At 49.7% G+C, this 24,700-nt stretch overlaps 1 protein-coding gene across 1 annotated transcript in view; it reads right to left on the bottom strand.

Annotated features, from left to right (window-relative positions):
- Positions 1–24,700, bottom strand: part of RPH3A (rabphilin 3A) — a 53,477-nt gene that overhangs the window by 10,680 nt on the left and 18,097 nt on the right. Inside the window, exons 3-12 of the mRNA XM_056859109.1 lie at positions 22,069–22,198; positions 19,751–19,837; positions 17,005–17,161; positions 16,327–16,371; positions 11,602–11,763; positions 7,014–7,106; positions 5,678–5,917; positions 3,632–3,711; positions 2,401–2,475; positions 259–368 (exon numbers count right to left, since the gene is read on the bottom strand). Coding sequence (XP_056715087.1) covers positions 259–368; positions 2,401–2,475; positions 3,632–3,711; positions 5,678–5,917; positions 7,014–7,106; positions 11,602–11,763; positions 16,327–16,371; positions 17,005–17,161; positions 19,751–19,837; positions 22,069–22,198 — 1,179 coding nt within the window. The remainder of the gene's footprint in view (positions 1–258; positions 369–2,400; positions 2,476–3,631; positions 3,712–5,677; positions 5,918–7,013; positions 7,107–11,601; positions 11,764–16,326; positions 16,372–17,004; positions 17,162–19,750; positions 19,838–22,068; positions 22,199–24,700) is intronic.

Raw genomic sequence — 24,700 nt, 5'->3', positions numbered from 1 at the left:
CATCACCACATTCCGGGGCAGGGAGTTCCACCATTTCACCATGCGTTGTGTGAAGAAATACTTCCTTTTATCTGTTTGGAATCATTCACCCTCCAGCTTCAGCAGATGACCCCATGTTCTAGTATTATGAGTATTATCGGCTTTGACTCTTGAAAGCTCATACCTCGAAAATCTTGTAGGTGCTCCTGGACTCAAACCAAAGAAGAACCCATCACGTACCCCCACCCCACCATTCCTTCCACCAAACCCTTTGCATGCCTTAGTGTTTTCCGTTGCATGTCTTCCTCTGTGATGCCGTGATACACTAGCGTCTCGTTCCATACGGGGTTCCGGGTGTTCCTCAGGGTCTTGGTCCTCAGTTTGTTGGACTGCCAATGGAAACAGAGCCGTTAAAACAGAGAGAAAAGTACATTCGCACACCTCCTGCAAGGATCTGAAAAGATCTTGGCAAAAGAAGCTTTCAAGCCATCAAGCTGCTTTGTTGGGGATACGATTTGACAGCTGACGTTAAACCAGTTTGAGGTCGTTTAACTTGCTTCAAGGATGCAGCATGGTTGGTTCATTTGGCTGGTTGACTGTGAGTTCCTGGGCTTCAGAAAATCACAAGATAACCTTCAGGGTTTTATCTTGAACCCAGGGAAGAACGTTTCTGCCATGCTTGCTCTAGGGGGCCAATTCCCCATTTGGAAGGTGGTGCTAAGTGCTGTCAAGTCACAGCAAAGTTATGGCAACCCTGTAGGGTTTCCAAGGCAAGAGACAGTTCGGAGGTGGCTTTGCCATTGCCTGCCTCTAAGTAGTGACCACGGACTTCCTTGCTGGTCTCCCATCCAAATACTAGCCAGGGCTGACCCTGCTTAGCTTTTGAGATCTGATGGAACTGGGCTAGCCTGGGCCATGCAGGTCAGGACATTCCCCATTTAGTCACTGCTAATGCTTTTAATTTTTTTTTTTAAGTTTTCAGTTGACTTTCTTTGCAACTTCAACCTAAATGCCCACAGGTCCAAAATGCAGCTGTTAGTTTTCGCACCCGCAGCCTTCCTTTGCCCCCCTCCCTGGTGAAAAGCCACGGGTCCCTGACAGCTGCAGACGGCCCACCCTAAGACCCATCTAGTCCAGCGCTCTGTCTGGCAAAGTGGCCAGCGAGAAGCGTTCAGGAGCTCCCACTCCAAGGCAAAAAGTCAAAGCCCATCTCCTGTTGCTGGAGAACAGAGAAAAGCCTTTCTGGATCAGAGCAAAGGTCCATCTAGTCCAGCATTCTGCTTCCAACAGTCACCAACCCGATGTCCCCCGAAAAACTACAGGGAGGGAGGGGGCAAAGAAGCCAAAAGAGGTTGCCCCCTCCAGCACTAGTATTCAGAGATACTTTTTCTGAACATAGAGGTCTTTTATGCACGGGCTGGTTCTCCCTGCTTGGACCTGGGTTCATCGCACATTAAAGTAACCCGGATTGGGGGAAACTGTATGCATTGGCTTGAATGATCAGGGACGAAACTGTGTGCTAATCAAACCATGAATATAGAAAAGAAGAAGAAGAGTTGGTTTTTATACGCCGACTTTCTCTACCACTTAAGGGAGACTCAAACTGGCTTACAATCGCCTTCCCCTCCCCACAACAGACATCCTGTGAGGGAGGTGGGGCTGAGAGAGTGTGACTAGCCCAAGGGTACCCAGCTGGCTTCATGTATAGGAGCGGGGAATCCAACCCAGTTCACCAGATTAGCCTCCGCTGCTCATGTGGAGGAGTGGGGAATCAAACCAGGCTCTCCAGATCAGTCTCCTCCGCTCCAAACCACCGCTCTTAACCACAACACCACCAAGCAGTCTCCCAAGCGCAGATCAAGTCCCACCTCTTTAAATGCTGCTCTGTCATTGGCTAACTTCGCAGTGCTCCACGTGAGAGAAGATTTCCTTCCCCCCAGACCCAACTGCCGCATAAAAAAGCATTTTAAGAACCAAAAAAAAAAAAATGGAGCCATCTAAAAGGAAAGGGGGGGGGGGAGAAATCCAAGCCTCGTTTTTAAAAAGCCTTTCTTTTGCTCAGAAAGAGCTCCGAGGTAGCAGGAAGCACTTGAATCCCCTCCTCTTTACACACTGCTTTGTGATTGGCTGTGAGAGAAGCCAATCTTTTGTTTCCCCCTGCATGCTGTTTTGAGGAGGGGGTTGGAAAAGGGTGGGGCGGGGAAGCTCAACCTGCTTTACGCTGCTCTAGTTAGACCTCACCTAGAGTATTATGTTCAGTTTGGGGCACCACAATTTAAGAAAGATGTAGGTAAGCTGGAACGTGTCCAGAGGAGGGCAACAAAGATGGTGAGGGGTCTGGAGACCTGAGTGAGAGTGGAAAGACCGGGGGAGGGGGGCATTAACAGCGCCCAGCCAAAGACACTGAACCGTCCCCGTTACCTTGCTGGCGCCCGGCAAAAGATGCAGCTTGACGTAAGGATCAGCCAGCCCGTTAGAGTCCATCGGCTTCAGTCCCTGGGCAGGAATAAAATCAGAACACGTCAGTCATTCCTCAAAGAAAAGGGCAGGAGAGGTAGAATTTAACCATCCTGGCGATGGCTGACTCAGGACACGTTCCAAAAATTGATTTTTCAACATTTTTTGAAGATTTCACAGCAGTACCTTTCAAAATTCAGCTGTCCTGAAAAACCCTTTTCTACATGGACATCTCCACTGAGAAGCCCAGGAAATGCTTGCATGTTGCAAAGGATACTGGGAAGTACTCTATGGGGGGCACATTAGGTGCCCCCAGGGGCCCTGTTCAAACCTGTTCGCCTGGAGAATACCCCTAAAACATATCCCGCTTTCTCCTTCAACTGCAAGGCCAGGCCTTCTTTTCCACACTTGGATTTGTGCCCGTTCCCAGGTGTCCATGGATGGATTTTAAACACTGCTGTCTTACCTCCCCCATCCCACCCCACCCAAGAAACTGTTTCCTGCAGCAGCTAGCAGCAAACAGAACGAATTAAAATTAAAACCACAAAAATGTAAATTTACCAAACATAAAATGAGCAGGGAAAAATAAGAAGAACTGCAGCAAAATACATCCAAAAAATACATCAGCCAAACTGCAGAATTGAACTGCATGTTTTGTTTTGACTTCATTTATGCCTTTCTCCCCAGTGGGGACCCAAAGCTGCTTACATCGTTCTCCTCTCCTCCATTTTATCCTCTCAACAACCCCATGAGGTAGGCTAGGCTGAGAGTGTGTCACCGGCCCAAGGTCACCTAGCAAACTTCTATGGCAGAGTGGGGATTCGAACCCGGGACTCCCAGATCGTAGTCCGACACTCTAACCGCTACACCACACTGGCTCTTTAAAATCAGAAGGAACTCCATATGAGGCTGAGTCAGGCTGAGGAGGAATACATTTTCCAGTGTTCTTTGTGCATTAAAAACATGGCATAAAACAGAATCACCAGCACCAGCAAAAATGGCATAAAACAGAATCACCAGCACCAGCAAAAATGGCATAAAACAGAATCACCAGCACCAGCAAAAATAAGGCAGCCCAAGAAAAATCAGGTGAGAAGAACCCTCTTGGATCATGGCTGAGGGCCAGAGGATGTTTCCATCCCGCGAGAGATCTCCTCTTTCCGGAGCTGGCCACACCTGGAAGAGCCAAACTTACTTTCGCCTTGATGATGGTGCAGTGCAAAGAGCTGTTCTCCGGGCTGTACAAGAGGCTGAATTCCAAAGATCCCAAAGTGGCTGCCGAGAGACAGGGAGGAAGAACGAAAGAGAGAAAAAGAGAAAGAGAGAGGCTCAGCAGCAGATCTTAAAGCCGCACCCGCAGCACATTCCTGAAGAGGGGATAGATCCACGGCGACTGGGAGAGGCACAGCTGCGCCGCCTCCTCAGAAGCTTCCCAGAAAAAAAAAATTTTAAAATAAAAAAGCGAAAATGCCCCCATACAGCAAAGCAAGGCTACACCAGCGAAAAAAGTGGCATAGCAACGCCGCAGCTTGAGGAAGAGTTCCTGGGTCAAAAGAGGAGGAGAAGGAGAAGAAGCAGAGGAGGAGGTTTTTATATGCCGACTTTCTCTGCCACTTAAGGGAGACTCAATCTGGCTTAGAATCACCTTCCCTTTCCCTTCCCCTCAACAGACACCCTGTGAGGTAGGTGGGGCTGAGAGAGCTCTATCAGAGCTGTGACTGGCCCAAGGTCACCCAGCTGGCTTCATGTGGAGGAGTGGGGAAACAAATCCAGTCCACCAGATTAGCCTCCGCTGCTCATGTGGAGGAGTGGGGAATCAAACCCGGTTCTCTAGATCAGACTCCACCGCTCCAAACCACAGCTCTTAACCACTACACCAAGCTGGCTCTAATGTCAGCTTCACCCCTTGGAATGCCCCGGGAACGCTGCCCCCACGCCAGCATGGGCTTTCCCTTCTGGGAATTCCCTGGCGGCATGGGGGAACTGATCTCTGTTGGCTGGAGATCAGTTGTAAGAGCAGGAATCTCCAGCTAGTACCTTGGAGGTTGGCAACCCCACCCATGGGTCTGACTCCACAGAAAGCTTTGTGTGCCGTGGGGCCCGGAGGGGCACAGACCGACTCCAAGCAGGTTTGCCTACTGGTTATGTCAGTCATTGTGATGCAACAGAAGCCTGGAAGATACTTCTGCTTTCGGATTCCAATTTTTGCGGTTCACCCCCCACACCTCCCTTCCAAGTGTGCAGAAGTCTAGCTGCACAAGGGTGCCTCCCGGCTCTTCCATCTGCCATGAATAATGCAAACCCGCCAGTGTGGAGTTTTGGGGTGTGGGGGGCAGCTTGTTGTTTTTCCACGAGAAAGAAAGAAACGGGCTCACGAAATCGTTTCCTCCCCAATTACTTATTTACCAGCCATTAAAAGCACTTAGTGGGTCCTCAGGAAGAAGCCGCCAGCCCCCAAGGAGCCCAGATACCAGCTTGTTAGAAAAGGGCTACAGTGCCAGGGAAAGCTAAAACATTTTAGAAGGATAATAGAATCTGAATGCAGTCAGGAGCTGTCCAAAAGAGGAAGAGAGTAAAAAAAAGCAAGTCCTGGGTTGAACACACATGAACACATGAAGCTGCCTTATACTGAATCAGTCCATGGGTCCATCTCCTAGTGCTCTGTGAAGAGACTGGAAAGAAAAATACTACTGTCATTCGGTTTACTATATAGGTGCTAAGTGAAAATTAGTGCTCCCTGACTAATTTCTCTCGTGAAAAGTGCCCCATGATGACAAGAAGAAAAAGAAGAGGAATTAGGAGGAGGAGGAGGAGGTTTTTATATGCTGACTTTCTCTACCACTTAAGGAAGAAACAAACCAGCTCACAATTACCTTCCCTTCCCCTCCTCACAACAGACACCCTGTGAGGTAGGTGGGGCTGAGAGAGTGTGACTAGCCCAAGGTCACCCAGTTGGCTCCACGCATAGGAGCGGGGAAACCAATCCAGTTCACCAGATTAGCCTCCGCCGCTCATGTGGAGGAGTGGGGAATCAAACCCGGTTCTCCAGATTAGACTGCTGTAGTAGGCTGATCCTGCATTAAGCAGGGGGTCGGACTAGATGGCCCCTTCCAACGCTATGATTCAACAATCAGTACCATTTTCATCTCCAATATCAAGGAGAATGTTTTTCCCAGACAGCCCAAGGATGAGAAGGAGGCAGTGCTGGCTGCCTTTGCCAGGGTGACGTGAGACTACCTACTTGCTTCATCGGAGTCATAGCTGTTGGCCTCGTCTTCCTCCTCCTCCTCTTGAGGAGGCTGTCGGGAGGGTGCTGGGGCAGCAGGTGGCATGGCGGCTTGGCTGTAGGGGGGCGCCTGCCTCATGGGCCTCTCCTCTCTGGCTGCGGGGGCGGAATACCCAGGACTTGCTCTGTCATCCCAGGAGGCTCCGGAAGGGGCGTAGGCGGGATCGACTTGGGGTGAAGCCATTGAGAGACCGCCTGTGGAAACAAAGAAGGCATTCATCATGGAGAAGGCATCTAGGCTAGCTTCTCTCCTGAACTGCTAGTTTCCTATGTGCTAGGGAGGATTCCCCCCCATCCCAAAAAATTCAGCCATGTGATTTTTAGGAGCAGCCCCATGAGCATGGATCAAGCTCCGCTGGGAGCCCCCAGGGAGCCCTACTCCCCAGTAGGGTTGCCAACCTCCAAGTTCTAGCTGGAGATCTCCCACTATTACAATTGATCTCCAGCCGATAGAGATCAGTTCACCTGGAGAAACGGGCCACTTCCAACAGTGGCAAAGAGGGACCTGGCAACCATATTCCCCAGGCCCCCTCACTTTCAATCTTTAGGAGGCAGTTGAAGAATTAGCAGCAGCATTGGTTTTTATATGCCGACGTTCTGTACCACTTAAGGAAGAATCAAACCGGCTTACAATCACCGTCCCTTCCCCTTCCCACAACAGACAACCTGTGAGGGAGGTGAGGCTGAGAGAGCTGTGACTAGCCCAAGGTCACCCAGCTGGCTTCATGTGGAGGAGTAGGGAAATCAACCCGGTTCACCAGGTTAGCCTCCGGCTCTCATGTGGAGGAGTGGGGAACTGAACCCAGTTCTCCAGATCAGAGTCCACTGTTCCAAATCTCTGCTCTTAACCACACCACCACACTGGCTCTCCACTACCCCCGTTGAAGATGGCTGCATTTAGGACCACATTTGTTTAAGTTTACTAGCAGTCCTGAGTTGTAATTTTAAATTTTAGTTTTTATCATTTTTTAATGTGTTCCATTTTATGTATCTTATCTATGTTGTAAGTTATCTTGGGCTCTGAAGGGAAGAGAGGAAGCCAGCAAATATTTTAAGTAAATACATTAAATAACTGCATGTGAAACATACAAGGTGTGTCTTGCAGTGCCTCCAAAACCCCTCCACCCCTTGTCCAGCCCCAAGGGCAAAGCGGAGACAAGAAGATCAGGTCTTGGAATCTACAGATCAATTAGTCTCTTCCTCCAAAAGCCTTCCTCAAATTGGGGGGAGATAAAAGCCAAAGGGCACCAGAGTCATCCTACCCACACTAGGAGGCTGGCTACAAACCCACCTTGGTCTGCCAGCTGGGCAGATCCACTCTGATTCGAAGCTGGAGGCGGCAGCCTGGCACCGGCAGCTTGGACAACATTGGCCCGTTTTACACCTAAATAAGAGAGAAGGCAAAGAGGATCAGGGAAGGCCATGCTGACTATTCCCCAGAGGGAGCAAATTCCATTGCAAAGGAGCAACTGGGGGCATTCTGGGAGCCCTCCCAGCATAGCTGGGGCAAACTGGGCAGTGGGGTGGAAGGAGAGCACCCCGCGCTTCATAATCAGAAAAACAGATGCAGGAAGTTGAAGTCTAGCTAGAAACTCTCCTGCTCTTGAAATTCTTCGCCACGTTCCTTGACACACAGGTGATTTTGGGGGCTTCCCAATGCTTGAGGGAGTGAGGAAGGCAATCTCTCCATGTCCCTGGCACTTGTCAATCACATGTCAATCACATGTCCCTGGCACTTCATCAATCACTTCCATATGCAGCAATGGCTAAAATGACTGATGAACTAAATCCTAAACTCAGTGAATCTATCGAGCAATTTCAGGAAAAGTGGGCTTCTTTTTATACATATATGAAATGCAACTAACATGAACAATCTATGCTAAAATATTACAATGTTGTATACTTTTTACCTCAAATAACTGTTAAACAAGAATAAGAATTTTTAAAATATAAGAGATATTATGAAGCAAGAATTTCAAACTAAAGTCATTCTGTAACTTAATTTTATTTAGAAATCATCTTACAATACTGTATTGTTTTTATAATGTTAACAGCTATCCCTTTCCCTTCTTCCTTTTCTGTACCCCTTAAGATGCAAGAAAAAAAAAGAAAAAGAAAAAAAACAATCACTTCCAGAGTCCTAGAAGCCCCAGGAACTATTTGAAGACAACCAAGGGAGTGGGGAATAAACCAGGCAAAAAATGGCTTTCCCTCTCCTCACAGATGGTTTGGGCTTCATTTCAAAAAGGGGGAGGAACTCAAAAAGGTTCATGGAGAAGGCAGAATTGGAAGGCTGCGAGACAACCAGCCCCTGGCAGGTATTCTGCAAGCCAGTTCCAAAAAGTGCATCCAGGATTGCACTTTGCACCTGCTCAGGGGAACTCTGAGCTACTCTTCCTTCACATGTCTCATGGTTTGGCCTTGGCACTGAAAGCAGGCACCGGGCACCCTGAGCCCTGGCACAGGGGCTAAGAAAAGCATTAGAAAGGAAGGAGACTTCTCCTTTGGGGCTGAAGGGGAAAGCCAGAGGGGGTCAGAGGGGGTCATTTGGGAGACAAGCAGAGACCTTTGTCATACCCTCCAGCAGAGAAACCCTCAATCCACCAGCCTGGTGCCTGGTTGCAGTCACATGAAGATAAAACACTCTGCAGATGGTCAGGGGCATGCCCAGGGCTGCCCTTGCTTTGCATATCCCAGGGTATTCAAAGCCAAGCTCCGGGGCACCAAATTAAGCCTCGGGCCTTAGAACCCAGCTGCAATGGGCCAGTTTTAATCCCAACAGACTCAGAGGCAGCACAAAAACCATCTTTTCCCACCCCCCATTAAATAATGTATCTAGGTCAGGTATATATAGGATGAAAGGAATACTAATGTGGCTGTTCAGTGGGAAACCAGGACACAGAGGGAAGCAGCCCGAAAGAGAAGGAGAGGAAACTTCACACAAGTGTTTTCCTGTTTGGTTTGAATAACAAGCCCGCCCCCCACCGCTCTGACAGTCCCAGCCCCATCTCTGACTGACATTAGATGCAGGTGAGGTGCCCCCCCTCCCTGTCCACATGTGGCTGTACCACAACAGGCAACGCACCTGACTCCCCCCTCCCACAAGCTGAGGCCCAGAGACATGAGGTTTCTCCTGCTTCAAAATTCATTCTTGCCAGGGTTGGGGGGGGGGGGAATTTGCGCAGCTCCTGGTGGGGATGCTTTTCACACATCCAGCCAAAGCTTGTGTATAAGGCAAGCTTAGGTCTTTTCTGCATGGCTGTTTCCCTCACGGTCACCCCTCCGATGACTTTGGGTCTTTGTTTGGATTACGCATTCCTTTTCCAACCGTCAGACGTCGCCTCGCTCTCCCCTTCCCTTTCCCTGCGTTTTCAAATTTGAGATAAAACAGGTCTCTGAAAATGTGGGCAAAATGCAGGGGGAGAGCGAGGAAACCTCTGACGGTCAGAAACGGCAGGCATAATCGACACAAAGACCCAAAGTCATAGAATCATAGAGTTGGAAGGGACCACCAGGGTCATCTAGTCCAACCCCCTGCACAATGCAGGAAATTCACAACTACCTCCCCCCCACACCCCCAGTGACCCCTACTCCATGCCCAGAAGATGGCCAAGGTGCCCTCCCTCTCATGATCCGCCTAAGGTCATAGAATCAGCATTGCTGACAGATGGCCATCGTCGAAGGGGTGACAGCGAGGGAAACAGCCATATATAAAAGACCTTAGTGACCACCAGCTATCATAAGAACATAAGAAAGGCCCTGCTGGATCAGACCAAGGCCCATCAAGTCCAAAAGTCTGTTCACACAGTGGCCAATCAATCTGCCTGATTTTGCTAAGCTAATTTAAGCCATGTAGTGGGTTGAGAAATGCATCGTCTTTGTTCAAAGGGGCCTGTCAAACCCTTCAGCCACTTCTTAACAGAGTCTCCCTTTGAATTTCCTTTGTTGATCAACAGCAGCTTAATTCTGGAACAGTTTTCCAGGCGACTGTTTCTTTGTCTAGGCTACCGGACGATCCACCTTACAACCATGCCGGAAAGGAGATTGCTACTCTCCATCTCCATATTACAGATGGGATCAAGAGATCAGGGACTTGCCCGAGGGTCATTGTGGCCAAATTCACACTGAAGAGGCCAAACTCACCCTTTGGCCCCTTTGCTACCCGCCCTCTCGTCCTACAAAGGTCACCCCACCACCCAGCCCCTGCCAAAGCAGAGAGCAAAGTCTCCAAATGGCAGAAGGCAAGAGAGGATGATGTGATCCGCATATCCCTGCAGTGTGCTGTTCAGCATTCCCTGCGCAGTCAACGCATCTTGGATCGTGTCCAGCTTGCCTTTCGCTTGCACACAAAGTCCACTGGCACAGCCCCACTGCTAAGACCCCACTGACCTGCTGTTCCCCCCTGGGGGGGGTGACTGTCGAAGGAGGAGAAAAAGGAGAAGGAGGAGGAGAAGAAGGAGGAGTTTATTTTTGTATGCCAACTTTCTCTACCACTTAAGAATCAAACCAGCTTACAATCACCTTCCCTTCCCCTCCTCACAATGGACCCCCTGTGAGGTAGGTGGGGCTGAGAGAGCACTAAGAGAGCTGTGACTTGCCCAAGGTCACCCAGCTGGCTTCGTGTGGAGGATTGGGAAATCAAACCCGGTTCTCCAGATCAGACTCCGCCGCTCTTAACCCCGGAGGGACAAGGCGCTTTCGATGGGAGCCACGTCTCAAGTGCTGGAAGCGGTAGAGGCCAGACTGGTCTGACTTTCCTCGCCCGGTCTCTGTTGGTGGCTCCAAACTTGCCTGATTTCTCCGTGCAACACCAGGTCACCCCAACCCAAAGCCCCTTCTGTGCTCTGCTGCTCACACGGCGCCTCATTCCTGTCCCTGGCAGGCATCGAAAAAACATGCGTACAGATGTGCTTCCCCACAGAAATTAATGCAGACAAGAAAACTAGCTCAGCGCCTCAGAACCTCCTGCTGCTGTCTCCAGTCTCAGCCTTCTTCCCAACCGCATTTTCAAAACTTCCAGTACTGAGGCCCACTTGATAAAATCATATTGGAGCTGCGAATAACTCTTCCATCCCACTCGGTTTACTCACAGAATGTGTAAGGATACTGATGGTGGCACGGTTTTGCGCATGGTGCTGATTTGGGAATCGCATTCCTGTTTTTTAAAAGCGATGGTCGGTTCTGCCACCCCGGGCAGTTGCAACAAGACTGATTAGAGGGTTCCCACGCTCCGCTTTTCAGCACTGCACCAACAGTAGCTATCAGCTTCCGGTGTCAGATTAAATGACAAAACTGAACCACACAAGGGCAAACAGAGGCGCCCACGCTGGTAATGTATCTTGGCTTATGCTACTAATTGGGTGAAAATTTGGGAAGGTGGGAGCAACTTCACTCGCAATGCGACTGAGACTTGTAAGTTAGGAAAATTACAACTCCATTAGCAGGTACGGATTACTCTCCCTCAGAGGAGCCTACCTCCTATTTCTGGATGCGTCACTGCTCTGAGCAGGCCTTCTAATTGGAAGGAGGTGAAGTCTCTCGCAGAGACTCAACAGGCATCCTCCACAGAATGGCTACTTCTGCTGTTTCCCCCATCAGGGGTGATCCAGTCACACCTGATGAGGCCCACCGCTTCAATGGGAGCTGATTAGGGGGGTGCAAGGCCAGAGAGATGGCTCGTACAGGGATGCAGCAGGCAGCTTCCTCCACAGAAGGATATTTTAGGATCACTAAAGGTCAAAATTCTTATTATTCCTTTCTTGCGGCACATTGGTTTGCCCTTACACAAAACAAGACTCTCACAGAGTAGATTCATAAGACTCTAGAAAAGACTGCAAAACAACAGTTTCCACAAATGGCTCCCCAGCGGATTGGCTCACCTCCAGGGCTTCTGGTGGCTTCGGTCTCTCCAGAGTAGCCTCGGCTTTCGGCCCCCTCGCCGGTGTATTCGCTGCCACTAGGTGCCATTCTAGCCTGGGAAGGTTTGCGGTTAACTTGTGGATAATTTCCCCGACTGGATGCAGCTGCTGTTGGCTCATTGCCTGGAAGTGCAGCACACGCACATTCAAAAAAGGCCAACAATGATGAAGTTACTTCCCTGTTGTCACAGCAAATGCAAACAAATTGCATTTCCAGCAGTTAAGTTTGCAAACACAAAGAAATCCTAGAAAGTTGTGAAGCCTGGAAAGGCTGAGGATTGGCCGTGGTGGGAAAACTGTCTGCAGGCTCACCCTCACAGGCATCCTGGCACAGGGAGGGAACTTGGGAGCTAAGCAGGGTCACCCACGGTCAGCACTTGGATGGGAGACCACCAACAAAGACTGAGGTTGCCATCTGAAGGAAGGCAATGGCAATGGCAAACCACCTCTCCTCGTCTGTTGCCTAGAAAACCACGTGGATGGGGGTGCCATGAGCACCCCCACGTGGATGGGGGTGCTCAGCAGCACCACATTCTTCTTCTTAGCACTGGGGACCATGACAAAGGGACCATCTTGCTCCTGGATGGCTATCAATGTGTACCAAATGGGAGCTACGGTAATTGTCAGGAGACGGTTTCCAGGGAGACCTCTTGTTCAGAGCTTGGTGATCTTCTTCCCAGTTGAAGGGATTTTGGAGAGGGGAAAATGATTTTGGAGATTTTGGAGAGGGGAAAATGAGGAACTGAGGCAAATAGTGGTAACAAGGCTGGAAGTCCTAGAACGTCTAGACAAACTGCAAACTAACAAGTCACAGGGACCAGACGGTATTCATCCTAGAGTTCTTCAAGAACTCAAATGGGAAATTGCTGAACTTCTAACAAAGATATGTAATATGTCCCTTCGATCAGCCTCTGTACCAGAGGACTGGAGAATGGCCAATGTAACACCCATTTATAAAAAAGGTTCTTGGGGGGACCCAGGAAATTTCAGGCCAGTTAACTTAATATCTGTACCGGGTAAATTGGTTGAAAGCATTATTAAAGATAGAATTGTCAAGCATATAGAAGGGCAAGGTCTGCTGGGAAAAACCCAACATGGCTTCTGTAAGGGTAGGTCCTGTCTCACTAACCTATTAGCGTTTTTTGAAAGCGTCAATAAGCATGTGGACAGGAATGAGCCTGTAGATATTGTGTATTTGGATTTCCAAAAAGCTTTTGACAAAGTCCCCCACCAAAGACTGCTAAGCAAACTTCATAGTCATGGGATAAGGGGACAAGTCCTCTTATGAGGACTGACCATTGATTCCTACTCTCTGCTTCCTATTTTTCAGCCAGCTCTCAATCCATAAGAGGACAAGTCCTCTTATGGATTGAGAGCTGGCTGAAAAATAGGAAGCAGAGAGTAGGAATCAATGGTCAGTTCTCACAATGGCGAGATGTGAGCAGTGGGGTGCCTCAATGATCTGTGTTGGGACTGGTGCTTTTCCACCTGTTCATCAACGACCTGGAGTTGGGGTTAAACAGTGAAGTAGCCAAGTTTGCAGAAGACACCAAATTATTTAGGGTGGCTAAAACAAAATCGGACTGTGAAGAGCTCCAGAAGGATCTCTGCATACTGGAAGAATGGGCATTAAAATGGCAAATGAGATTCAATGTGAGTAAGTGTAAAGTGATGCATATTGGGGCAAAAAATCCCAACTTCACATATACACTGATGGGATCTGTGCTGGCAGCGACAGACCAAGAAAGGGATCTTGGGGAGTTGTGGATAGCTCAATGAAGATGTCAACCCAGTGTGCGGCTGCTGTAAAAAAGGCAAATTCTATGCTGGCCATAATTAGACAAGGAATAGAAAATAAAACTGCTGATATCATACTGCCCTTGTATGGTGAGACCACACTTGGAATACTGTGTACAGTTCTGGTCCCCACACCTAAAAAAGGATATTACAGAGCTTGAGAAGGTGCAGAAAAGAGCAACCAAAATGATTAGGGGACTAGAGCAACTGTCCTATGGGGAGCGGTTAAGACGCTTAGGGCTGTTTAGCTTGGAAAGAAGGCGGCTGAGGGGAGACATGATAGAGGTCTATAAAATTATGCATGGTTTGGAGAGAGTGGACAGGGAGAAGGTTTTCTCCCTCTCCCATAATACTAGAACACGGGGTCATCTGCTAAAGCTGGAGGGCGAGAGATTCAAAACAGATAAAAGGAAGTATTTTTTCACACAATGCATAGTTAAATTGTGGAACTCCCTGCCCCAGGATGTGGTGATGGCTGCCAACTTGGAAGGCTTTAAGAGGGGAATGGACATGTTCCTGGAGGAGAGGGCTATCCATGGCTAACAGTCAAAATGGATACTAGTCCTGATGCATACCTATTCTCTCCAGGATCAGAGGAGCATGCCTATTATATTAGGTCCTGTGGAAAAAAGACAGGACAATGATGATGCAGTCGTCTTGCTTGTGGGCTTTCTGGAGGCACCTGGTTGGCCACTGTGTGAACAGACTGCTGGACTTGATGGGCCTTGGTCTGATCCAACAGGGCCTTTCTTATGTTCTTATGGAGGGCGGTGCAGTCATATAAAGACAGCCTGCTGCTTGATTTGGGAACAGACAGGTAAACCGAGAGGAAATTGCAAAACAAGGTCTTTTTTTCCCTCTGTCTGAGGAGCTGGTGGGGTGAAGAGGACCTGCTGCCCCACAGGTGTGCTTCTTTGTCTCCACCTGTCCTCTACTTGCATATTTCTAATCTCGACTAGTCATTCTTGGTAGAGGTAAAACAACACAAAGAACCTCCTGCCTGGTTTACAAAAACTTTGTTACCTGGTCACCTTGAGGCGATTCTCAACTCACCCCAGGTGACCAGATGAATGGATATTTTGCATTAGAAGGAAGAGGGGAATTTTTTTTTTTTGTCTCCAGAGAAAGGAGCTTGGCACGCTCTTAGTGACAGCTGAAATCCAGGACAAAACCTCGGCCTGTCAGCGCCTGCCTGGATCATCTGCAGCAATAACGAGCAAGCTAATGACTGTTCTGACAGCATCAATCAAAAAGCCAACGCCTGGCTCTCCCAGGGGTGTCAGGCAATTCGGTAGGATTTACAGACGGAGCCAGATTTAAATAATGGGGCAATCACTCCACATTAGCACCTCCTGATGAGGAGCTGACAGAAGCTCAGAATTACAGCGGAAGATCCAGCTCTCATGGCCAACCAGCAGTAGGGAGAACGGGGGAGCGGCTCTCCAGGATTCAGACCTCAAGGACCAATTTGGAGGAGATAATGGGGCTCAAACCAGCTGGGAAATCAGCCTTGGGCCCAGGACTCCAGCTCCCTGAGTTTCTGGTATGCAGAGTCAAGAAGATTCCCTTGATGGCAGGGGAATTATCCCTAACATTTTGCATTACATTATTTTTTAAGAATTACTGGCTGAGGTGATACCTGCATTTTAAAATGTGTCTCGATACCCAGCACACATGCTTAGATGTGCCTTTGGAACTATTATCTAACCCTGGAAAGAAAACTGTAAAGGAATCAATCAAATCAATCTAGGAACGGAATCAATCAAATTAAGCCCAAAATTCCCTTGAAATTTTTAAAAAGGACAATCAGACAAAAATTTTGCAAACTTAGAGGGATGCACTGCTGGATGTACCCCAGCCTACTGTTGAGAACATTACAATGGGCAGTCCATCGAGGGGGGGGGAAGCCATTTTTTACTACTTCAATTGTTGCCATCTCCCGCCAGCCGGTAAAGACTTTTGTTTTCATTGGGCATTGATCCCTGAATGATCCCTCCTTCCTAACCAATGTTTTAATTGCTGGTTTTATCTTTTGTATCTATTTTACCTGTTTTTTAAAATTGCTTTAATGATGTGTGTTTTGGAGGTGGGTTGATTTTAATGGTTTTACAATATGATCTTATCAAGTATGATCAAGTTTGTTAGCCGCTTTAGTAGCCCTTGTAAGGGCAAAAGACGGCATACAGTTTTTGCAAATAAAATAAAAAAGAAGAGTGGGTAGGGCTAGAACTTTCCTCTCTGCAAGAAGAAAACAAGCACAACAGGGAGAAAGGGTCTAGCCCAGCATACGCCTTGCAGTACTACACTTCTACTTCCAAGGAGATTTAAAAAAAAAACGTGTTCTGAAGTTCCATCCGTAGTTATCATTAACTTTAGCTAGATAGGAGCCTCCGAGTTTAAAAGAAAATATCAGCAGCCTGCTCAGCAGAGGGGCTCTTGTGTCAGAGGAAAGATCCTTGGGCTGGAAGAAGGCTTCAAACTTGGCTGACTCAAGGGCTAGGATGCAAGCCACTGACTTTGGGCTGCCAGATATTCAGATACCACCAACTCAGTTACTCCATCTGAAGTTTCTCTGGTCTAGAAGGACCCAAAAAGAGAGGCGGGGGAGCCAGTGTGCCCTTCAGTTTGGTTCAGTTTCTGAAACTGCCTCACTCTGACACCCACATGGAAAAAAAAAGAAGAAAGGCTCCATCCCAGAATAAGTAGCATTGTGTGAAAGTGCATTTCTATTTGTCTGGGTTCCTAGGGAGTCCCTCAAGATCCATCAAGATCCCTCCCTGATCTGAGTGCAGCTCCCCTGGGGTCCTTCCATCACAGGGGCCGGACACTTTTCTAGTTGACAGAGCAATAACATAATTCCATGCTGAAGGAAGAGACGCTGCTTCTCACCGTGAGATTCCTGCACGACGGGAGGAGGAGGAACTGCACCTTGGACTAGGGAACAAAACAAAGAACGATTCACAGAGCAGAAAGAGAAGAGGAAGAGGAGGAGGAGGAAGAGGAAGAAGAATTGGTTTTTATATGCCGACTTTCTCTTCCACTAAAGGAAGAATCAGACCAGCTTACAATCACCTTCCATTCCCCTCCCCACAACAGGCACCCTGTGAGGTAGGTGGGGCTGAGAGAGCTCGGAGAGAACTGTGACTATCCCAAGGTCACCCAGCTGGCTTCATGTGGAGGAGTGGGGAGTCAAACCCAGTTCTCCAGATCAGGGTCCACCGCTCCAAACCACCGCTCTTAACCACTACACCACGCTGTCCTGACCAGGAGTTACCAAAGTCAGCAGTAGGCAGGGTGCCCTGTGCTCTGCCCTCTTGGATTGTGCAACCATTAAAGCAGCCAGGCACCAAGGGAGGACATGCCAACCAAGGGAAGTGGGTAGCCCCATTCACAAAAGTACCACCTGCAGTTAAACAGGGCCCTTGCGCCTGGCCGGGACTTGGATGGGGAGCCACCCAGAAGCCACATGGCTCACACCTCTTTCTGGGACTAGATGGCATCGTCCACCACCACCGACAACAGACCGATCCACCCTGTTTGCCTACCAGATGCACCCTGTTTGCCTACCGGGTGTCTGCCGGCGTGAGTACGGCTTCGGATCTGGAGCAGCTGGGGCTGACTCGCTGGGCACAGTTTCCGGCTTGCTCTTGCTGATGGCCATCGGTTCCGGGAGCATTTGCTTCGGCAGGCCTTTGAAGAACCAGGCCCCGGAGCGTTTCCACACCTGGGAACAGAGATCACAGGAAGTTGCGGTGCTTGCTCAGAAGTATCACAGGGTCAAACCCACCTCCAGCCCCCAGAGGAATCAGAGGGCGATCTCTTCCCACACACACACACACACATCGAGGGCCAGCTCCAGAGGGGGGCAAATGGGCCACAGCCCCAACAAAGCTGCCTTTCCTGTATTCCCCAGAGGCAGCAGGAGGGGATTCGCAGATTGCACAACCCGAGATCAGGGTCAGGCGAGACACAGAGAGCGCCAGGACCGAGAGCCCCAAATATCTTGGAGCTGCCACAGCCCCCTTTTAGAAACTCCTCCCCACACACAGAAAATGAGCACATGAGGGACATGGCTAGGCTACAAGGTTTCCCCATAATGTATTATTCTCTTATACCACACAACACGGTGTAGTGGTTAGGAGCGGTGGACTCTAATCTGGAGAACCGGGTTTGATTCCCCTCTCCTACACACGAAGCCAGCTGGGTGACCTTGGGCTAGTCACAGTTCTCTCTGAACTCTCTCAGCCCCACCTACCTCACAAGGTGTCTGTTGTGGGGAGAGGAAGGGAAGGAGATTGTAAGCCGGTTTGATTCTCCTTAAAAGGCAGAGAATATTGGCAAATAAACACCAACTCTTCTTCTGCTCCTCTCTTCCCCTAGGGGACCCAAAGCAGCTTACATCACTCTCCTTTCCTCCATTTTATCCTCACAACAACCCTGTGAGGTAGGCTAGGCTAAGAGTGTGTGACTGGCCCAAGGTCACCCAGTGAGCTTCCACGGCAGAGTGGGAATTCGAACCTCAGTTTCCCAGATCCTTGTCCGACACTCTAACCACAACACCACACTGCCTCACAGGGTGTCTCACAAGTGGTCAGCTTGTGGTTTCCTGTAGGTTTCCAGATAGGGCGGGTTGGTTTCTGGGAGGCTGCTGGTGAAGGAGAGCCTATGTTCCCAATTTCGGGACAGCAGTTTGGCCCCTGGGCCCTCTTCCAAGTGTGGTTCTCCCCAATGCAGAAACACACCCCACACCCCGGAGCAGGAACACAAAACCACCCAACTGTCAGAGCTGCAGGGACCTCCTGCTCTGCCGCTTGTCTTCAGTGCCACCGAGGGGGAAAGAAAGAAAGAGCCTGTGTTCCTGTCTTCCTCAGCTGCATCTCAAAGGAAGGCAGCAACCCCTCAGCAGGGTCCCTAACAGGCAGCTGCGTGGATCAGTTACTGGGCTGCAGGGGAGGCCGGCTTTCCCGCAGATATCAAACCAAGACAGAAGCATCGCCCCACCAGTCTGTGTACATCTAGTTGCAGAACTCGCTGCTGTCTGACTTTCCAGGGGATGAAGCTGCCGTTTTGCAGGTAGGGGCTCCAGTTTCAGTCCCTACGGGGCATTGCAAGTTAGAGCATCTCTGGTCCCAGGAGAAACCTTCGACAGCCACTGACAAGGGGAGGATGGACCAAGGCTCTGGCAGCTTCCTCTTTTTGCACAGGGAAACCTTCACAGAAGAGCCCTGGCTTTCCATCTTTTGGAGGGGCTGTGGCTCAGCGGCAGAGCATCTGCCTGGCATGCAGAAAGTCCCTGGTTTAACCCCCAGCATCTCCCGGTGAAAGGGCCAGGTCATAGGTGATGTGAAAGACCTCTGTTTCAGATCCTGGAGAGCCACTGCCTGTCTGAGTAGACAATACTGACTTGGATGGACCAAAGGTCCAATTCAGTAAAAGGCTGCTTCATATGTTCATGCAGGTCCTGGGTTCAGTTTCTGGAATCTCCAGGTACTGGAAATATATGTTTCTACGCAAGCTGAAGCCAATCAGAGTAGACAATACTAAACTAGATGGACCAATGGTCTGACTTGTCAAAAGGCATATGTATGAATTCAGACATGTTTGGTTCTTGTAGGTTATCCGGGCTGTGTGACCGTGGTTACTCAGTGACTGATACTCAGTGTTACTCCTCTGAAGATGCCTGCCACAGCTGCTGGCGAAACGTCAGGAAAGAAAATACCAAGACCACGGTCACACAGCCCGGATAACCTACAAGAACCAATGAACTCTGACCGTGAAAGCCTTCAGATAACCGACAAGAACCAATGAACTGTGACCGTGAAAGCCTTCGACAATATTTAGACATGTTTGTTCATCACTGGGGGACTGCAGCAGAAAGAGGGCAGAGACTTCACTCAGTGGGGAGGGGCCATGGCTCAGTGGTAGAGCATCTGCTTGGCGTGCAGAAGGTCCCAGGTTCAATCCCCACCATCTCCAGTTAAGGGACTAGGCAAGTAGGTGATGTGAAAGACCTCTGCCTGAGACCCTGGAGAGCCGCTGCCGGTCTAAGTAGACAATACTGACTTTGATGGGCCAAGGGTCTGATTCAGTATAAGGCAGCTTCATGTGTTCATGTGATATGGGAACCAGTTTGATTTTGCAGGAATTACCAGGCGTGTGGTCCCCAGCCTCAGCCAACTATTCCTGCTTTCCCACCACCACCACCACCCACCCTTTGGCGGACCTTGGTTAGCGAAAGACTCCTGGCACAAGCCTTTTCATGAGGACTCGTGCAGAGACACATGGACGCCTCCCCGGCCAGTCCCCAACTGACCTCTCTCTGTTCGCTGCAAATCTTGCACAGCCAGATGGAATGGGGGCGATTGTTGGTCGTCTGGATGCCGCAGTTGGTGCAGACGTTCTGCGTCCAAAAAGAGACAAAACAGCACGGTGAGCAAGCGCAGCTCCCAGAACAGAAGCCGGCCCCTGCGGGGCTTGGCAGAGATCCATCCCGTGCTTATCCCCAAAAGCCACGTCAGGAGAAACTCTGACCACGGGGCTCTGAGCAGCAACCAGAGCAGAAATGCAGGCGGCCAAAGGAAAGGGTGCGAAGCCCCTCTGGCTGCCGGCTGACGGGGGGCAGCTTTTCACCACGCCATCTGTGCCGCACAACCCAGGTGCCCACAGTCATACTCACCAGGGAAGCGGCTTCTAGATTAATTAAGAAAATCATCCTTGCGCCAAGCACTTGGCAAGGTGCCATTCGCTTTCAGGACGGCAAGGAAGCAGAGCTCTCTGGCGGGTGAAGGACAGCCTTGGCGAGGGAAAGGGGGCTTTGCAGAAGGGCAGGGAGAGATGCTTAAGTGAGAGAGGAGGCATGCCTCTCCCCAAAACATTAAAAGTGGAGCGGGGAGAACTGACTGCTAAAGCACGTTGAATATGCCAATTTTGGCAGGAGGCAGGTGCTGATGCCACCACGCCATAGTGGTTGGCAGACACCCACCTAGGGATGGGAAGGGGTTCAATTTAAAGCAAAGGGATTCGTAACTCACACACGCACTTTATCATGCCAGCTCCAAAATCCCCAATTCTGCTTGGCTTCTCCTGTGACACCTTATTTTCATCATTTCCTCACGACAAATTCCCCCCCCCCTCCAAAAAACCGCATGCATTATTTCTTATAAATCGATCACCATTGTATTATAGGAACATAATGACGTTTGTGGAATGAATAAAAAACGGGACCCAAACTGCACAGCATGCAAATGCGAAACAAATCTACAAATCCGACAGTGGGACGCAGAGAACAAAAACCGGTGCCACGAATGTCAATGAATCTAAAAAGAAACAAGCTGGGAACAATTTGCTCACATCTGATATTATTATTGTTTAAGTGAGGCATCACAGACGAGGCCCCTGCCTAGGTTCCTACCATCTAGGGCTGCCAACCTCCAGGTGGAGCCTGGAGATCGCCTGGGAGGACAACTCATCTCCAGGCAACAGAGACCTGTCCCCCTGGAGAAAATGGCGGCTTTGGTGTTATACCCCAGAATGAGGTCCTTCCCCTCACCAAACTCCATCTTCCCCAGGATCCACCCCCCAAATCTTCAGGTATTTCCCAACCAGGAGCTGGCAACCGTGCAGTCTTCTTCCAGGCCCAATGCCTGCTATGGGAAACGTGATGCATCTCCAAGGAGGGAGATATCTGAAGCCTTGTAAGTTTTAGGTAGTCAGGAAACTACCCTCTTTTTTTTGTTACGTTTTCTGCATTCTGTAGTTTATTTGCCACAGCAAGAGATCCTGGGAGCTTATCTCTTAAGACAGCATGAAGCAGCATCTTGGGCTGAAGAAAGGACTTCTGCTGGTAGGTCTCCCAGCTCACCTTTTGGGCGTTGCCCTGCTCTGGAGTAGGTGCGGAGAATTTGCTGACAACCTTGGGAAAGGCTCCAGGAATTTCCCAACCCTAACAACATCCCAAGGGGCCTATGTGCCCTTCTCCAGCTGGGAGCTGCTGGGCATCTGTCAGGACATAATTTGAGGTCCGTTTGCTCAGTCGAGCGGGCCCAGTCATTGCTAGGGTTGCCAACCTCCAGGTACTAGCTGGAGATCTCCTGCTATTACAACTGATAGGGAGTCGGGCTGCTACTTTGTCAGCAAAAGAACTGATTTGTTACCATTGTGACCTTGATGAAATGCAAGTCTTTCAAGTTTATGGAACCAGAGGGTTTGTATGGACTTATTTCTTCAGTTTTGTATTGCTGTAAGAGTGGGTCTATTTATGTGTATAGTATATGTTTATGGTTTGTACGTTAGATTATAATTGAAGTTATACAATACAAGTTGAGACGTTTAATTTAGTGCTGATTTATTTTTGTTGCATAACCTCCAGGTACTAGCTGGAGATCTCCCGCTATTACAACTGATCTCCAGCCGACAGAGATCGGTTCACCTGGAGAAAATGGCCGATTTGGCAATTGGACTCTATGCATCAAAGCCCCGCCCCTCCCCAAACCCTGCCCTGCTCAGGCTCCGCCCCAAAAGCCTCCCGCCGCTGACGAAGAGGGACCTGGCAACCCTAGTTATTGCAACTCTGCTTTTCGGGCCCAGCCTGGAGAGGGGTGTGTAGGCAATTGGTGGAAAGGGGCTCCTTACCTTTTTGCAGTCTTCACACACCACGCAGGCAGACCCCGGGTGGCCCAACTGCTCCCCGCACAGGATGCAGCGGTTCACTCCGTCGCCCGCCACATTCTTGCGCATGTCTTCCAGGCGGTTCATGAGTCGCCTAAACAGAGACGGGACACAGCGCCCCCAAGGGTTAATGAGTGGGCGCCAGTTAATCAGGCTGAATATCAGGAGGACTTTCCTGAGAGTCCTTGCTGATGTGGTACAGTCCTCTCATGGGACATGGGAGAGGCACCTGGGCATCAGCATTGTGGGTGGCAAGAGGGGGGCCGGAGGCTGAGCTGCCAGTATGCATACCCGTGGCCCTGGAATTAAATGGGGCTGCAGGAACACAGCCCTGCATGTCTCGCCACATGACCGGGCCCCATGGCCAGCTGGCTCCTGCACACCATGAACTGCTGCCTGAACCCATACAAAGAGAGGAGGGGTCAGTACGTCAGCACAGCTCTAGGGCACATTGGCAGGGCTTGTTTGCATACATTAGCTCAGCAATCCATACAACCACCTTGTATGGTAGGCCAGTATTATTATTTCCACATTGCAGATTGGGGAGGGGGTTGAGTAGGGTTAGGAGTTGCGAGAAAAGTAGCTTGCCGAAGGCCCAGAGACGTTACTGTGAATAGCGAGGCTGAGAGGAAAACAAGAGAGAGCAAAATTAACAGCAAAGTTCAAAGGCTGGAATCCAATAAGGATTCAGTGGCAGGGAAAACATGGTTTTATAGCTCACGAGAACAGCACCAGGCCATTGACACTGGCCAGTAAACCCCTGCCATACTTATGTTTTCCTGAGAAAAGGGCTTTGTGATTTTGGCACGTTGCTAATTGTGTGTAAGTGTATGAGTGCATGTATCCAAATCTAGAAAATAAGTGTACTCAGTCTCAAATACAGCAAGGGCAACGACCACACAGACTGACCATCCAGTCCTGTGAACAGGAACATGCAGGGTTCTTCAGAACAAGTACTAAGAGTCTGTCCCTTGCCTGAGTATTCACGGCCAACCTCCACACATCTTGAAGTAAGAGGGAGTGCTTCTCCAGAGCCTGCCTCTCGCCATTTCAAAATCATTCAGACCCCAGGAGACAATGCAGGCCCCTCTACCTAGAATTATAGAGTTGGAAGGGACCACCAAGGTCATCAAGTCCAACCCCCTGCACAATGCAGGAAATTCACAACTACCTCCCCCCCACACACCCCTAGTGACCAGAAGATGGCCAAGATGCCCTCCCTCTCATCATCTGCCTAAGGACACAGAATCAGCATTGCTGACAGATGGCCATCTAACCTCTTCTTAAAAACCTCCAGGGAAGGAGAGCTCACCACCTCCCGAGGAAGCCTGTTCCACTGAGGAACCGCTCTGTTAGAAAATTCTTCCTAATGTCTCTAGACGGAAACTCTTTTGATTTAATTTCAACCCGTTTGTTCTGGTCCGACCTTCTTGGGCAACAGAAAACAACTCGGCACCATCCTCAGTATGACAGCCCCTCAAGTACTTGAAGATGGTTATCATATCCCCTCTCAGTCTTCTCCTCTTTAGGCTAAACATACCCAGCTCCTTCAACCTTTCCTCATAAGACTTGGTGTCCAGACCCCTCACCATCTTTGTTGCCCTTCTCTGGAGGGCAACCTATTGTTGTGGAGACGTTATCAATGAATAAGAATCCTCCTAAGGCAGGTGGGTTGGAGAGCAGCCTGAGACACCTTCCTCCCAGCTAGAATTCCCAACTTCCAGGTCAGGACTGGAGATCTCCACACTGCAGAGAACAGTTCCCCTGGAGAAAATGCCTGCTTTGGAAGGTGGAGTCTAAGGCATTATACCCCTCTGAGGTCCCACCCCTCCCCAAACCCTGCCCTCTCCGGGCTCCACCTCCCAAATCTCCAGGGCTTTCCCTACCCAGAGTTGGTAACCACGCCCCCAGCAGCTCTCTGTGCCAAGCAGGAAGGCTTCCACACAGCACAGCGGGGGGGGCGGGGGGCAGCACTTAGCATCCAAGGAAATATAAAAAGTGCACACCATGGGGAAAAAACCCTTTATTCTGTTCTAAGGAAAGGGGGTGGGAGGGCTGTGGGAGATATTTTTTCAGAGCTTCAAGCCTGCAGGAAATTTCAGACCCGCCTGTCATGCGTGACCCAAATCTGACAAAGATGCTAAAACAGCGCATGCATGTAATGAGGGATGAAACCCGATGCCTGCTGGGGTTTTCAGAAAGAGCCAGATTCTTGTAGCCCTCAGCCCAGGCCCAAAACCTCTTTCCTCTATCAAGACTCACTCCTCACAAGTATAAGGGCTTGTGAGAGTGGGCAGTGGCTCAGTGGTATAGCCGTGGCTCATTGGTAGAGCATCCGCTTGGCATGCAGAAGGTCCCAGGTTCAATCCCCGGCATCTCCAATTAAAGGGACCAGGCAAGTAGGTGATGTGAAAGACCTCTACCTGAGACCCTGGGGAGCCGCTGCCAGCCAAAGTAGACAATGACTTTGATGGGCCAAGGGTCTGATTCAGTATAAGACAGCTTCATGTGTTCATGTGGCTGGCAAACATCTTTGAGCATGTGTGCAGAATGCAGAGATGCAAACTACACACATGCACACACAGTGGTCTTTACA

This window comes from Euleptes europaea, chromosome 13 (genome assembly GCF_029931775.1).
Source record: "Euleptes europaea isolate rEulEur1 chromosome 13, rEulEur1.hap1, whole genome shotgun sequence".
Lineage (NCBI taxonomy): Eukaryota > Metazoa > Chordata > Lepidosauria > Squamata > Sphaerodactylidae > Euleptes > Euleptes europaea.
The sequence above is the reverse complement of the archived record's forward strand: the minus strand, read 5'-3'. Positions and strand labels throughout refer to the sequence as shown.